Source organism: Frankliniella occidentalis, unplaced genomic scaffold, assembly GCF_000697945.3.
Source record: "Frankliniella occidentalis isolate FOCC.00 unplaced genomic scaffold, Focc_3.1 Scaffold59, whole genome shotgun sequence".
Classification (NCBI taxonomy): Eukaryota; Metazoa; Arthropoda; class Insecta; order Thysanoptera; family Thripidae; genus Frankliniella; species Frankliniella occidentalis.
Window position 1 is genome coordinate 1,179,529 of NW_026267189.1, and position 16,431 is coordinate 1,195,959.

General features: G+C 52.2%; 3 protein-coding genes across 5 annotated transcripts in view; all 3 read left to right on the forward strand.

Annotated features, from left to right (window-relative positions):
- Nucleotides 1-11,844, forward strand: part of LOC113216726 (zinc finger protein 271-like) — a 40,628-nt gene extending 28,784 nt beyond the window's left edge. The window contains exons 2-3 of one of the 3 annotated variants that reach the window (XM_052267781.1): nucleotides 6,867-7,137; nucleotides 7,390-11,844. In XM_052267781.1, the coding sequence (XP_052123741.1) occupies nucleotides 6,938-7,137; nucleotides 7,390-9,046 (1,857 nt within the window). In that variant the 5' untranslated portion in view covers nucleotides 6,867-6,937 and the 3' untranslated portion in view covers nucleotides 9,047-11,844. Of the gene's footprint in view, nucleotides 1-3,859; nucleotides 6,824-6,866 lie in introns of those variants that run through there. The other 2 variants (XM_026436529.2, XM_052267782.1) reach the window with 2 other exon arrangements.
- The window catches only part of LOC113216725 (WD repeat-containing protein 47), a 90,912-nt gene that overhangs the window by 28,593 nt on the left and 45,888 nt on the right, over nucleotides 1-16,431 (forward strand). Inside the window, exons 2-5 of the mRNA XM_052267779.1 lie at nucleotides 11,853-12,117; nucleotides 12,438-12,695; nucleotides 12,828-13,010; nucleotides 13,213-14,180. Coding sequence (XP_052123739.1) covers nucleotides 11,872-12,117; nucleotides 12,438-12,695; nucleotides 12,828-13,010; nucleotides 13,213-14,180 — 1,655 coding nt within the window. The 5' untranslated portion in view covers nucleotides 11,853-11,871. The remainder of the gene's footprint in view (nucleotides 1-11,852; nucleotides 12,118-12,437; nucleotides 12,696-12,827; nucleotides 13,011-13,212; nucleotides 14,181-16,431) is intronic.
- On the forward strand, nucleotides 294-1,801 carry LOC127749495 (protein krueppel-like). The gene has a single exon (XM_052267784.1). It carries the CDS (start codon nucleotides 786-788, stop codon nucleotides 1,230-1,232), a length of 447 nt encoding a protein of 148 aa, XP_052123744.1. The 5' UTR covers nucleotides 294-785; the 3' UTR covers nucleotides 1,233-1,801.

Consider the following 16,431-nt stretch of genomic DNA (forward strand, 5'->3'; position numbering starts at 1 on the left):
TACCGACGAACCGCGAGCGACCTGAAAGCGTACTGAAGTCCCCCTATTCGCGACGCAAGCAGAACGCACACATAAAGTGAACAAATTATTTTGCGGCGGGCACTGACTGACAATGTACTGTTTTGTGCGTAGCTGCGTACAACTGTCAACATACATAACCTACGTAAAAAATTGTACGTAACTATGTACAATATTGCACGTAATTATGCATAATATCGCTTAAAATTGTGCGTACATTACGTACGTGCATAGTTGTACGGAGGTGGTATGCGTCCTCGCTCTCTACGAGTGCGTCCTCTCTGCCACTTCAACTTGTATGTAGACTGACGTGGTCGCTGTGTCCAGCTGCCAAAGTGTGCAGTGTGCAGTGCAGAGGAGCCGTCGGGGCCCTCCCATCGTTGTCCTCTTCTCTCAAGTGCGCCGGTCTAGGGATTAGCGCTAGCCAACGGCCGGGGTTTCCTGAGAGGGAAAATACCCCGACTACCCGGGGCTCTCCAGGTGAACCGAAAGCGTAGTGGGGTCGCTCTGTTAGTCTCGGAGCGACTTGAAAACATACTCAGATCGCTCTGTCTGCGCATGGAGCGACTCGATGACGGACAAAGGTCGCTCCGGCGCGAACCTCCGGCGAATCTTGGCGATACGTCGCCCAGGAGCATGACGAACCTCGGCGACCCATCGGCGCACCGAGCGCGACCCTCCGCGAACCGATAGCGTACCGAAAGCATACCAAAAGCAAACAAATCTTTTTGCGTCGGGATCACAAGGAGTTTTCTTGTATTTACAATATGAGGACACACCAGCGACTTCATACTGGAGAGAGGCCATACCAGTGCCTTGTGTGCCACAAGGGGTTTAAGTATTCTGGGAGTCTGAGGGACCATGTGCGCCTGCACACGGGCGAGAAAACGTACGGGTGCACCTTGTGCCACAAGAAATTCGCTGCTCCAGAAACTCTACGGCTTCATCTACGGACCCACACTGGAGTAAAGCCCTATCAGTGTCCTGTGTGCTACAGGGCGTTTGCTCAATCCAGTCCTATGGTGTCACATCTGCGGAAACACGCGGAAGGGGCACTTTTTGGGTGCACCGTGTGCCAGAAGAAGTTTTCTGAATCAGATCTACGGAGACACATGGAAAGCCACCCAGAAGAGAAGCCCTACAAATGCTCCGTCTGTCACATGGAGTTTCCAGTAGCCTGTCTTCTGTTGACACATCTGCGAGCTCACATATAGGCGTAGACTCTCCTCGCGTTCAACTGGCTGCTAAAATGTACATTCTCCTTTTCTCGACGCTCAAAAAGTTTTTGCCGAAAATATTTGCAACTCTATAGTACGCAGACTTCCTGTGTCCCTGGCCTATGTTTCCAGTAATTTAACGCTAATATATGGCATTCATTTGAGGACGCCAATATTTTGGTAGACGCCAACCAGTTTACACTGAAGGTAAAATAAATATCTACGGATAATCCTGCATCCCCCTTGTTCGATTACCCCTTTCCCGCATTAAATAGCGGAATTTACCTCATTGTAAATTGTACAGTATATGTTGATCGTTTGTTAAAAATTGTTTCGGATTTACTTTTCCATTTTAGTTTTAGTTTGTTAATTAATTTTACAGTGCCCAATTAAATGTCATAGCTTAGCACATTTGCCTACTTCTCTTTGCTACCAACCACTGAATTTTTTGAGTTGAAATTTGATTCTGGACAGTCCCTAACCGGAACTTTCGCCGCTCCAGCCGGGTCAGTGTCCAGGTGCACGGCGGGGGCCATCCTCCGGGGCCCGACCGAAGCCGGGCGGCCGGAGTCAGGTGCCGTTCAAGCGGAGGCTGCCACTAGCTGTTTTAATTTTCTGAAAAAGTTGTTTTTGGGACATAAATTTTCAAGTATTTTCTACAAAGTTTCAATTTTCCCAGAAACATTCCAGTTTTGTCAATTTTTTTTTTCTCGAAGGAATATTGAATTTTTACCGGAAAAAGTCCCGCGGCTTTTAAATCTCCAGCCACGACGCCGGTCCCCCGCGACGCTGGCTCGCGCTTTATTGCTTCTTCTGTTGACGCTATGGGTTCGTCGGTGTGGAAAGAGGAGGGGGGGGGGCACCTCCGCTCCCCGCTTTCCTCCGGGTGGCCCGGCGCGCCGCCACCGTCTCCCTCGGCGGCGCGCAGTCGTCGCCTCCCTCATTGAAGCGCAAAGTGCACCGCCTCCTGGCGCCGCCACGCCATGACCTGGAGCAGGCGACGCAGGCTCAGCGTCCGCAGCCGCCCCGACAAGTGAGTCGGAACGGCCCGCCGCCGCGCGCTTGCCGAGCAGAGAGCTTTGCAGTCGTCCCTGTCGGTGCCAAAACCCATGATGCCCTTTTCCTCGCCTTTTTTCGCGACGGAGTGAGAAACGTTTCATATTCCCGTTTTCGATGGCGATGGGTTGGTTTGGTGGTGCTGTTTGTGCAGGGACAGAGTTTCGTTCTGATGGCAGTCATTTACTGTGAGAAATACTTGTAAGGGTTCCAGAAGAAAAAATCATGATGTGTGTCGTAAAGTTAAAATTTGAAATGGTTACATTGCAAGTTACACTTTGTCTTCCCATTCGCCGAGCGACGCAGCGTTACCTTGGATGCTAATTGTCCCTCTGTCCTAGCTGTTTAGCTGCACGATTTTCCAGCAGTTAGGAAATTCGTGTTTTGCTAACTCTCAATGACCCCTTCTGATCGATTCCCGCAGTTTTGGACCCCCACACTCAATCCTGTAGTGACTTTTGTGATGAAAAATCTATGAATCTATTTTTGTTAATACCTCGCAGCCGTAATGTTGACAGCTAATCCCTTTTCTTGTATAAATCTGTTTAGCTGTTATCTACTACCCTCGGCCCCCCAACTTGCTGGGAGGGCAAGCAGTAACTGAACGTTGTGCGGGTCGGGTGGTCGGGTGGCGCTGTTACCGCACCGCGGCTCAAGGCCCGCTGCAGCGCGCGATGCACCGCGGCCCCGCAGACCTGAACTAACTGCCGCACTACCGGGCGTGGTGGCGGCTGTCACACCGAGCGGAGGAAACTGAGTGCGCCGCGCAAGGCAGAAGCCTGCTGGGGGAAACGCTGAAGGGGAAAGAAAAGGAAGGATAAGAAAAAAAACGAGGACTAGACAGCTGGACAGCTTATAATTGTTGCGCACCTCTGCCTATGTGTGTGTGTGTGTTTGTGGGGGGGGGGGGGGGGGGGGGGATGCTCCTTCGTAGTAGTGTTTACATCTTTTGGAAAAGCTTGGGCCCAAAGCGTGGAAGGGGGGGATGGTCAGTCCGGAGAGAAAGCAAAGCCCGCCCGTCAACCTGCCTCCATACATTTCCATTCATTCTCGCGCGGTCGAGTGGTGCAGTGCATGGAGACGGGCAGGAGGGTCAGGATCGGGACGGAAAACGGAGAGATGTGGGAGATAAAGACGGCATCGAGAGGAAAGAATGAGAGAAAGAGAGGAGGAGGAGGATAGGGAAGGAGAGGAGAAAGGATGATAGGAATGAGGAAGGTGTGTCGGTGTGGCCGGCGCCCGGTTCTGGTTCTGGTTCGGTTCTGGTGATTATTCGCAACAGGCGGGTCGGCGGTGGTGTAGCAGCCTACTGATAACATTTGATAACGCGACGCCGCGCATTGTTCCGCGAGCAGCCGCGGGGCGGTGCAATAATGGGGAGAGAGAGAGAGAGACTGACTGACTGACTGACTGACTGACTGAGACTGACATGTGATTTTTGTGGTACTCAATTCGGGCGTGCATTGTGCTGCTTCTCGCACATCGGAAATACTTCCCGACCTCTCTGTTGGGCCAGTAGTCAGGAGTCAGACGAGAGTTTTATCAACTATTTCTCTATTTGTTTTCAGCCGACAGATTTCGTCGTCATCGTAGATCCGTCGAGCACAACGCGTCGCAACAAGCGTTCCTCTCACACACCATGCAGCCGGACGAAGCAGAGATGCCATTAGAGTGCACAGTATGCCACAAGAAGTACTCTATACGGAGACATCTGCGAACTCACACAGATGAGAAAAAGTTCGAGTGCACTCCGTGTCAGAAGAAGTTTAAGCGTCAGCGAATGCGTACTGGAGAGAAGCCTCATGAATGCACCGTGTGCTTGAAGAGGTTGTCCACCTCTCAGAGCCTGACTTCTCATATGAGAACGCACACCGGAGAGAAACCGTACAAGTGCGACGAATGCGACAAAAAATTTACTACATCCGGTAATTTGAAGATTCATCAACGACTGCACTCTGGGGAGAGGCCGTTTGAGTGCTCGATATGCCAGAAGAAATTCTCGGAAAGTGGAAAGCTTCGAATGCATCTCCGAACACACACCGGTGAGAAGCCGTTCGAGTGCACCATATGCCAGAAGAAGTTCGCGGAAAGTGGAAAGCTTAGACAACATCTTCGAACGCACACAGGAGAGAAACCATACGAGTGCGATGTGTGCCACGAGAAGTTCGCTGTATCCAGCAGTCTGCGGTCACATATGCGAACTCACAGTGGAGAAAAGCCGTACGAGTGCAGCATATGCCACAAGAAGTTCTCTGTATCATACAGTTTACAGGACCATCTGCGGACCCATTCAGGAGAGAAACCATTTCAATGTACCGTTTGCAACATGAACTTCAGACAAGTGGCCCATCTGCGAAGACATCAGCTAACCCACACCGGGGAGAAACCATACGAGTGCACCGTGTGTCGTAAAGCGTTTTCTACACCTGGTGTTCTGCGGCTACATATACGTACCCATACGGGAGAGAAACCCTTCGAGTGCACAGTTTGTCACAAGAAGTTCACTCAGAAGGTTCACCTGCAGGGACATTCGCGAATTCACACCGGGGAGAAGCCCTTCAAGTGCTTCGTGTGTCACAAGGAGTTTTCTTGTATTTACAGTATGAGGAATCACCAGCGACTTCATACTGGAGAGAGGCGATACCAGTGCCCTGTGTGCCACAAGAGGTTTTCAAATCTGAGGGACCATTTGCGACTGCACACGGGTGAGAAAACATACGGGTGCACCTTGTGCCAGAAGAAATTCGCTGCTCCAGAAAGTCTACGGATTCATCTTCGGACCCACACTGGAGTAAAGCCGTATCAGTGTCCTGTGTGCTACAGGGCGTTTGCTCAATCCAGCCCTATGGTGTCACATCTGCGAAAACACGCGGAGGGGACATTATTTGGGTGCACCTTGTGTCAGAAGAATTTCTCTCAATCACAGCTCCTGCAGAAACACATGCAAACCCATACGAAAGAGAGACCTTACAAGTGCTCCGTCTGTCACATGGTGTTTCCTGTAGCCTGTCTTCTGTTGATTCATCTACGAGCTCACTTAGGGGCGTAGACTCTACTTCGTTCGCGGTGAAAATCCAAATCGTCCTTTTCTGGGCTCTCAAAACTTTTTGCTTAGCTTTTTGTTAGCAATGACTTAGTAGGAAGACTTTCTGGATGGGAAACCGTGCTTACATTAAGTAGAAAAAAATCATGTACAGTGTATCTTGTTTAATTATTGCTTTCGCGCATTAAAGGGTGGAAGTTACATCATTTTAACTTGTATGTTAATTGTTCAATAAAAACTTTCAGATTAAATTTTCCCAAGTTTTATTATGTTGTGCATTTTAAAGTATCCAACGAAATGGCCCAATAAGGCGAATTTTCCTTCTTGATTTTGTTAGCCACCACTAAAGTTTTGAGTTGAAATTAGAGAGAGAGAGAGCGAGAGCGAGTGAGAGGGAGATTGCGGTACTGCATATCGATACAACTAATGAGTTAAACTGCAGATACTGCAGTAAATAAGAAAGTCCACTGTTTGAAAAAAATGTGGGATTTCACATAGAAACAGGATTTTACATAGAAACACTCGTTAAAAATAATGCCAATGTTCTTTGGGATTTCCCAAAAGATTCCGTAGATTTCATTTCACATTTCGAGTTAAACTTCGAAACACATAGCACATAGACGACTAATAACTCGCCATCTTAACCATCTACTTTACGACATGAAAGCTAAGAACAGAAGTCCTCTGGGAATTTCTAGTAGTGGTTGAGAGTGAATATTCGGGCATTAGAAAATGTTTTATGAACCTTGGTGTACAAAGCGGCACAAAGCGCGATGTTGCTGCATAAAGTGTTAATAATTTTCATATACTTGTAAATTGACTTTGAAACCCCTGCCTGCTGTCAGAATTACGCGCGCCAGCCCGAGTTCCCTAAGCTGACCACGGCGACGATTGCGTATGGTGTTTGTTGAACGCGTGCTGCTTTTCGCACAGCGTATACTTCCCCCCAACCCTCTGTAGGACCAGCAGTAAGAATTAGACGAAAGCGAGGGGGTAATGACTCCCTTTTGATGTATACACATGATTCCCGAAATACTTGATTCCCAGCGATCCGCCATTCATTCCTTAGGTTTTTTTAGTGGTAGAAAACGCGCATTTCGACTTATTTGTACCAGTTCCACTAGTTCCCCGCTTAGTTTAAGCGATTTTGTTGATTTTGATTAATTTTTATCCTGGTGATTACTGGGCAGCGAGGGGTGGACGACTAGGCGGCTCCTGTGTACAGGCCAAAATGTACTCCAGGTGTTCTCCGATTGTACTCCGGCTGTTTTTGTCGCAAGCTCTCCGCGTACTCCGACTGTCCTCCGGGTGTACTCCGGGTGTACTCCGGGTGTACTCCGGGTGTACTCCGGGTGTACTCCAGGTGTACTCTGCGCGCTCCGACCGGCAATACTCAGTGTTCTCCGACTGTACTCCGTTCCGTACTCCTGTGTACACGAAGAATTCAAGTCGCCCACCCATCGCTGGGCAGGCCCGGAGTTACTTCCCCCTCGGACGAAAGTTTTATCAACTATTTCTCTATTTGTTTTCAGCGGACAGATTTCGACATCATCGCTGATCCGCCCAGCACAACGTGTCTCTGCAAGCGTGCCTCAAAAACACCATGCAGCCGGACGTAGCAGAGATGCCATTAGAGTGCGCAGTGTGCCACAAGAAGTACTCCCGCCCCAGCGGACCACGGAGGGGTCTGCGAACCCAATCAGAAGAGAAAGAGTTGAAGTGCACCCCGTGTCAGAAGAAGTTCAATCGTCAGCGAACGCGTTCTGGAGAGAAGCCCTACGAGTGTACCGTGTGCTTGAAGAGGTTCTACACATCTCAGGAACTGACTGCACATATGAGGACACACACAGGAGAGAGGCCATACGAGTGCACCGTGTGTCGAAAATCGTTTTCTGTATCGGGTGCTCTGACGCTACATATGCGAACCCACACCGGACAGAAACCAAACGAGTGCTCAGTTTGTCACAAGAAGTTCTCTCGGAAGGCAGACCTGCAGGGACATTTGCGAATTCACTCCGGAGAGAAGCCTTACGAGTGCACCGTGTGCTTGAAGAGGTTCTGGACATCTCAGGAACTGACTTTACATATGAGGACACACACAGGAGAGAGACCATACGAGTGCACCGTGTGTCGAAAAGCGTTTTATTTATCTGGTGATTTGACGCGCCATATGCGGACCCACACTGGAAAGAAACCATTCGAGTGCTCAGTTTGTCACAAGACGTTCGCTCAAAACGGAAACCTGCAGAAACATTTACGCATTCACTCCGGAGAGAAGCCTTACGAGTGCACCGTGTGCTTAAAGAGATTCACCTGGTCTACCTGCCTGAAGGAACATATGAAAACACACACAGGGGAAACACCATACGAGTGCACAGTTTGTGGAAAGGCGTTTTCTTCACCTAATGTTCTGCGGCTTCATATGCGAACCCACACTGGAGAGAAACCATTCGGGTGCACAGTTTGTCACAAGACGTTCGCTCAAAACGGAAACCTGCAGAAACATTTACGCATTCACACCGGAGAGAAGTTATTCGAGTGCTCAGTGTGCTCAAAAAGGTTCTCCACACGTCAGAGCCTGTCTTTGCATATGAGAACACATACTCGAGAGAAACCATACGAGTGCGACGAGTGCGGCAAGAAATTCTCTGTATCCTCCTCTTTGAAGAAACACCAGCGAATGCACTCTGGAGAGAAGCCGTTTGAGTGCTCCTTATGCCAGAAGGAGTTCTCTCGCAGTGAGCACCTTCGATTACATCTTCGAACGCACACCCGAGAGAAACCACACGAGTGCGACGTGTGTCACGAGAAGTTCTCTGTATTCAGCAGTCTGCGGTTACATATGCGAACTCACACTGGAGAAAAGCCGTATGAGTGCAGCATATGCCACAAAAAGTTCTCTGTATCCTGCAGTTTACAGGCCCATCTGCGAACCCATACAGGTGAGAAACCATATGAATGCACGATGTGCAACAAGAACTTCAGACAACATGCCCACCTACTGAGGCATCACATAACCCACACCGGAGAGAAACCACACGAGTGCACCGTGTGTCAAAAAGCGTTTTCTACACCTAATACTCTGCGGCTACACATGCGAACCCACACTGGAGAGAAACCATTCGAGTGCACCGTTTGTCACAAGAAGTTCACTCAGAAGGTTCATCTGCAGGGACATTCGCGACTTCACACCGGCGGGGAGAAGCCCTTCAAGTGCTCCGTGTGCCACAAGGAGTTCACTTTCCTTCACAGTATGAAGAATCACCAGCGACTTCATACTGGAGAGAGGCCATACCAGTGCCCTGTGTGCCACAAGAGGTTTAATCATCCTTCAAATCTGAGGGGTCATGTGCGACTGCACACGGGCGAGAAAACGTACGGGTGCACTTTGTGTCACAAGAAATTCGCTGCTCCAGAAAGTCTACGGATTCATCTACGGACCCACACTGGAGTAAAGCCATATCAGTGTCCTGTGTGCCACAGGGCGTTTTCTGTGTCTTGTTCTATGTGGAAACATCTGCGAAGACACGCGGAAGGGGCACTTTTTGGGTGCACCGTGTGCCAGAAGAAGTTTTCTGAATCAGATCTACGGAGACACATGGAAACCCACCCAGAAGAGAAGCCTTACAAGTGCTCCGTCTGTCACATGCAGTTTCCAGTAGCCTGTCTTCTGTTGACACATCTGCGAGCTCACATGGAGGCGTCGAACTAGACTCTGCTTTATTTAATTGGCGGTGAAAATGAAAGTGCTATCGGCATTTAGGTTAACCTATTTCGGCATTCAAAAACAAAGTTATTGCCGATAATGTTGGCAATGCCACAGCACATAGTCTTTCCGTGTCCGTCCCGTGTTTACAGTGAGGAGAAAAAATATTTACCTAGAAAACTATCCTACTTTTTCGATTTTACCTTATTTTTTTGTACTAAAGGGCAGAATACCCAATAATGTAAATAGTGTGGTACATGTTCTGTTAGTCTGTTTCACACGAGGCGGAAATCAATTACGCACTAACTCGTACTCCTAGACCTTTACTATATGCGTGATAACTCGTAATTCGTACCAAGCGTAATAACGTGTAATAATGGTATAAATAAAGCATAATAGTGCTGTAATAACATAATTCTGTATTATAAATATAATCGTATAATTTTCTTTTTCTTTTTCCGCTCTCGGTTTTAGATTAATGTGTATGTCAGTTTTATTCTGTTGTAAATTTTACGGTACCCAATTAAAGGTCACAATTTAGCGAAGTTTCGTGCTTGTTTTTTAACACACTCCTTTAAAGTTTTGAGTTGAAATGAGAGAGGGAGAGAGAGAGAGAGAGAGAGAGAGAGAGAGAGAGAGAGAGAGAGAGAGAGAGAGTAAGAGAGTAAGAGAGCGAGCAAGCCGGCAACCGATTATAGTCCTTAAGGTTGTATTCCATTAAAACACACTAATTTGATAAGTGGGAGAAAAATTTGAGAAAATGATAAGAAAAGGGACTTATTGTAACTTATTGGTGTACAAAACACAAAGTTGCTGTATGAAGTTTTGATAACTTTTATACTTTTGTTGTGAGTTGACTGTGATGGTTTCTAGAGTTGACACCCGTAGCCGGCCGAGGGGTGGCCGGCTACGCCGCTGGCTGAGTGTAATAATAATGGCTGGCCGGTCAACTCCTGCAGTGTTTGGTTTCCGCCGTTACTCCGTCTGCCACGGCTGGCGGCGCAGATTAGCATCGGCGATTCCTCTGTTAATTAGCTCGAAATGCCTGGCGGGAGCGGGCGCAAGACGTCTCGTTACATCGGCAGCAGGCCCGCGCGGGAGGTGAGGGAATCGGCAGCGATTGTGTATTTGATCCGAATCAGCAGCCGAGCACCTGTCCCTCCGTCACTTCTCTCTCAATACTGGAGAGAATATGGTTCAACCTCATGGAACTTGCCAAGAGAAGAGCTTGTAGAAGTAGAATCTATTGCAAAATTTTATACAAAACATTAGCACAATACTATTTGTTTTCACTGAGAAATTTTTTGAAGTTTGAATTTTAAATGTTGGGGTCATTATTCAAAGACTTTGGAAGTAAACTTGCTAATCGTGAAGTTTTTGGAATTTTTCTCATTTCCTACAGCCGCAGAAGTTGCTTGTTTTGTTGTCTTGCCTAGCCGGCCGGCGTGCGGACGAGCGCGTGCTCGGGGCGGGGTGGTGGCGCCGGGGCGTCGCGCTCGTGCTGGAGGCAGCGAGTGGAACGACGCGCGCACGTACCCAGGAAATGCATCGCTAAAGTGCGCTCCTGAACGCCCCGCCCCGCCCCGCCACACCTCCCTTGCATCAGCCTGATAATGACGATATCCCAGCAATACGCGTGTCGGCCCCTCAGCAACACCGCGGAAACTTTCGTTGGTTTCTCCGCCCCTACGACTGTTTTGTAGGATCCCCGCGTTGATCCCGCCGATGATCCCCGCGGTGTGTGTCCCGGTGGCGGCGGGGGCTCTTGTTGTAGACCGGCTCTGATCCCCCCCCCCCCCTCCCTGACCCCTCATTATCCGCTTGTCACGCCCCTGGCCAGCTAATTGCAGTTGGCCGGACCACACCGCGAGTCGAATCGAACACCTTGACCGTCGGGCCCGTCGGGCCTATAGCGGCCTAGCCCAGCCCAGCCAGCCGCCCCGTCGTTATCTGCTGGTTTGGCGGGACATTGGAGGGACCTGCCTGCAGGGACCTACCGGAGGGGTGGTGGGGGGCTACATGAAGCGACCTAACCTGGAGGGTCCTTACCTAGAAGAAGGTCGAAACCTAGAAGGACCTAACCTAGAGGGCCTTGACAAAGAGTGTGACCCAGAGGGACCTAACCTAGAGGGACTTAACAAAGAGTGACCCAGATGGACCCAACCTAGAGGGGCCTAACGAAGAGTGACCTGGAGGGACCTACCTGCTGGACGGACTGGAGGGTCCTGCAGGTCGGCTCGTCCCCCGTCCCCCGCACACAATCATGTGGTTTGTCCCGGCCGCCGCCGCCGCTGACGACCATCCTCCAACAATTTGTCCGACTCGACGACGGCAGCTTTGTTTTGCGTCGGCCCGCGAGGGGGACACCTGCAGCTGCCGCCGCTGCCCCAGCTGCGGCCTGCGGTAGCCTGCGGTAGCGGCGCGCTGTCTCACTCGAGCTGATCGACGGACGGATTGCAATTGCAGTTGGCCGCATCTGCCCAGCTGGCCCGGCTCGTGCCTGGACTGCGCGGTGGACGCGGAGGGGAGGGGCGGGAGTAAAGTGGATGGGGTATACTTTCCAAGGGTCGAGCTGACGCACGCTTTTTACTAACACCATAGGCCTTGACAGTGATGTGATTTTTTTATCTCATTGAAAAAAACAAAAAAAAACATTAATATTTGTCAGAAGTAAAATTGTACTTTTGTAAATCAAAACCTGTTTCCCCTACAAATTAGGCGTTGAACGCTTTTTGGTATAGTCACCCTGCCTGTGACGACCTCCCTGAGGACAGTGTACTGAGCGTGAACGTGTGTGTTGTGTTGTCCGCAGGCTGGTGGTGCGGTACGTGATGCCGGCGGCGCACCTCACGCTCCGCGAGGAGGACGTGGTGCGTCTCACGCTCGAGTTCCTGCAGAACCGGTCGCTGCACATCTCCCAGCTGAGCGTGGAGCGTGAGACGGGCGTCATCAATGGCGAGTACTCGGACGACGTGGTGTTCCTGCGGCAGCTCGTGCTCGACGGCCAGTGGGACGATGTCCTCGAGTTCATCCAGCCCCTGGAGGCCCTCCCCTCCTTCGACATGCGAAGGTTCAAGGTGCGTTTGCTCGTTGATTACAGTCAGTTGAAAGTTTCGCCGACAGTTCTCATCAAAGATAGTGTGAATTGCAATCAAAGGTCAAGCCAAGGGGTACTTCACTCCAAAAAAAGTGTACAATATAAAAAAAAATCAAAAAAAAAATCGGGGAAAAGTCAACTTAAATAAAAAATAACAAAAGATGTCAAGGAAAAAAAACAACAGAAAAATCGGTGCACGCCTGAATTTAAAGTGAAGTGTGAAGTACCCCTCGATTGAAGAAAAGTGTACGCGAAGTGATCGAATTTGCACTTACAAAATGCATCCACCTCTGCCTGCAGTACGCCGTGCTGCGACACAAGTACGTGGAGCTGCTGTGCATCAAGAACGAGGCCGGGCTGCACGGCGCCATGGGGGCGGCCTGCGGCATGGACTCTGCCGTCGACGAGGTGGTCAAGGTGATGAAGGAGCTGGAGAAGTACGCCCCCAGCAAGGAGGAGTACTCCCAGCTGTGCCTGCTGCTGACGCTGCCCCGGCTCACGGACCACCTGGCTTACCGCGACTGGAACCCCAGCAACGCGCGCGTGCAGTGCTTCCAGGTGCGCCCCCTACTGTTGCATTTGTTTTATCTCTGACTTCCTCCGGCCACGCGCTAGCGCTCGCCCGGTTACTTTGCCCTTTTTAATTATTTTCTTTTACGCCTTACAATTTTTTCTCATTTTTTCTTTCAGGAAGTCTTCCCTCTAGTAGAAAAATTTCTCCCCGGCGAGAAGAAGCCGCCCGATGTGAACTCGCCGAGCAAGTGCGCGCGCCACGACCGGCTCGTGCAGCTGCTCATCAAGGGCGTGCTCTACGAGTCGTGCGTCGCCTACTGCCAGGGCAAGGCCACTGGCTCCCCGGAGGAGAGGTCTCAGGTCAGTCCCAAATCATATCCAACAATTGCTTTGATATTGTACTGAAAACTCTCATGAAAAATTACAGCTTATTTGGAAAGTATTAAATCTTTTGTTGGTTTTTACGTTGTAGAGACCTTTTCTTAAAAAAAAAAAAAAATACTTTTCGTACAGTGTGTCTATCAATTTTGTTCTACCAATTTTGTTCCCACTTTTATTCCAGGAGATGAACTTCGGCCGGCTGCTGGACGGCTCGGCCGGGTTTAGCGACTCGGACCTCAGCCTGCTGTCGTGGCTGCAGAGCATCCCCCCGGACACGTTCGCCGTCCCCTTCGAGCAGCGCACGCTCAACGTGGACGTGGAGCGGCTGGAGCGGCCGTCGCTCGAGACGTCGTGGACGGAGCACATGCTGGTCACGCCCATCAAGCCCAAGATGTTCCCGCACTCGGCCATGCCGCTGAGCCGGCCGCGGTCCGCCGCCGACATGATGACGCGCTCGCTGCTGCCCGCCGGCCTGGGCCTCAGCCGCGTCAGCTCCGCGCTCATGACCCTCTCCACGGGCGACATCGGCCTGGGCGGCGCCTTGGGCGCGCGCGACGCGATGAGCAGGTCGTCGTTCGCCTCGTTCCACCTGACGGGCCACAAGAACAACAAGCTCATGAACACCTCGGTGGACCGGCTGTTCGAGACGGATGCGGACGTGTTCCTGAGCAGCAGCTACGGCGACCTGTACCCGGCGCAGCTGCCCGCCATCCAGGAGATGCACCACGCCAACGCCACGTCCACGCCCAACAAGGACGCTGCCGCGGCGCGCAAGGACGGCCCGGCCGCCGCCAAGCAGCCCTCCACCGTCAACTCGTCGGCGACCTCGACGCCCGAGCACCGCGGCCGCGAGTCGCCCGCCAACTCGCGGTCGTCGCGGAGGGACTCGCTGACGGACAAGCCCGTGGCGATGCCGGCGCCCGCCGTGCCGCCGCCGGTCGCCGCGCACCCCGCGGCACACCACGGCCCCCACCCTGGCGCCCACCCTGGCGCCCACCCCGGCGCGCCCCACCCGGCGCGCTCCGTCAGCCCCGGGGCCGCGTCCGAGACGAGCTACGACAGCGGCAACAACCTGCTGCAGGAGTACCAGCGGCAGAAGATGCGCTACCAGCAAGAGACGGCGCGCGACAACCGGCTCGCGGAGGAACGGTGAGTGTTTAGCGCTTCACGGGCGTGGCGGGGCGGGGCGGGGAGGTGGACATAGCTGGGCCACTTTTGCGTTTTATCGTTTTTTCGGCCGTAATTAATCACCGCCTGGTCATTCTGATCCAGTGCTCTCTAGCCGCCTCCGGTCTAGGGCCTGGCTCCGCCCCGCCTGGGTCCCTCCCCGCCCCGCCCCGCCCCGCCTCGCCCCGCCACACCTGTGTCCCGTCCCGCCTCCTTGGAACTTGCATCACTTCTCTTGCCTCTGCGCTACTTGTGACAACGCGGACCAGGACCCCGCCTGATAGATGCCCTCATCAAAACTTAACGCATCTGTAAAATTTTGGTTCCTTTTTATATCACCAGTGATAAAGTTTTGCTTTTAGCCCCCCCCCCCTTCTTTTACTATCGTTTGTCTCCATTCTATGGGAGGGAAGGGCACTGGAATCCCCACAACTGGGGATTGGCGGGGCGTGGCGGGGCGTGGCGCGAGGCAGACGATGTGGACTCGCGGGTCGCGGGCGGAAATGTGTATATATGTCGCTTATTTCTAATGCAGCAGCGAGATCCAACGCTCTGCCGGCTCTGCCTCGGCGCGCCGCTGGTGGTGGTGGCGTAGGCACTGGCGGCTGGCCGGTCTGCCGGGCACCACACACCGGTACGCCCACGTGGGCGACCACCACGCCCCGCCCCGCCCCGCCCCGCCCCATCGTTGCATGGGTGGGGCGGGCCGGTGCACCTCTGTCATCAGCCGCGACTGATATATGCAAGCGATCAATTACCGCCCTGTCTGTTTCCCGCTCTGCTCTCAACGCAATTGAAGAAATCTGGACTCGCAGTGCGCCCTTTTAGATTTCAGCCATTATATACTGTTTTCAAAGTGGGAGGCTGGAAAGTGCGTGTTTTAGGATTCTACAACTCTGTCTCAAACCGCGCTCACACTTGAATGTTGAGATACGTTCCCGCTCGCCGCTGCAGTCAGGAGCGCCTCTCCATGCCGGTTCCGCCCCCTCCCTTACCCCTCTCTCCACCTCTCCCCCGCCTCTTGTCGTTGCCGAAGCGTGACCGCGGTGCCGAGGAGGAGCCAGCCCGCCTTGCTCCTCACCGCTACCGCCGCCGCCGTGCTTACATCTCAACCACTCCGAAAACGATTCGAAACATTGTTGCTCGGCCCCGCGCGCGTGCCGAGATTGAGCCAAATGTGTATATAAAGCCGTCTCAGAGACTCGGGCTCGGGGATCGTCCAGAAAGTTACGCCGTTACGGTTACGAACCTGCCAAGTTCAGGCTCTCCAAGCTCCCGTAGCGCCTGGCAGGTAGGCAACACCTCGCCTGCGGTGCGCACGTGTACTGCGGTGTGGCCTACCCCGAGTCTTGCAGGCGCCCAGCTCATTCGCTTTGCCGAATGTGAATCTGGGAAAAACGGACCTACTTTCTGGACGATTCCCGACGATTCCTTTAATACCTGCTCACACTTTCCCTCTGCCAAATTTCGCAAGTGACAGCTGCCCGTACATTTCGGTGTGACAGTAGCGTTGGTCGCGAGCAGCAGGTTTATCGTTGGCGTCTCGTCAGCAGTCGTCATATCTGGGCTCCTCCCTGGCGGAGGCACTCATCACCTCTGACTCACGGCGGCGAGGCGGGGCGAAGGCGGAGCGGGGCGGGTGGCCCTCTCGCGAGCTTGCCAAGCCGGCTGTGACGCCCTTACTTCTAACGAGAGCTCTATAAGCGTGACGTGGCTGGGCGCCGCCTCACGGTGCGCTATGGGCTGGGTGTACGGCCGGCCGGACGGACGGCTGGACGGGCGACGGACGGACAGTCGGTCCCGCCGAGCGAGCATTTCCTCCCGTTTTGGAGTGTCGTTGTTGGGCCCCTTTGCCGGGTGAGCCGGGCCGGGCCGGCTTTGGCGACGAGAGAGTGACGGGGCAGCCCGACGCTGCGGCGGCGCCACTCTGCAAAAAAATAGGAGAAAAAAAAACGAGATGGAAATGTATTATCATATTTATTATTTTTCATGACGCCTGGCAGGCGGCCAGCAGAAGACTCTTCTGGAAAACCAAATTAAGGGGTGAATAAAATGGATAATTGCAATGCATTATAAAGTGAGTGGGTGGGGTTTTCTTAACTTCATAATTTTTATTTTTAAACGCGATAAAATTACACATGTCTATTAAAAATTGCGTGATATGTATAGGGAGGAACAAGGATAAAGAGGAGCACACACACATAAATCTGTACGGGCCTTGCGTGCGTTCAGT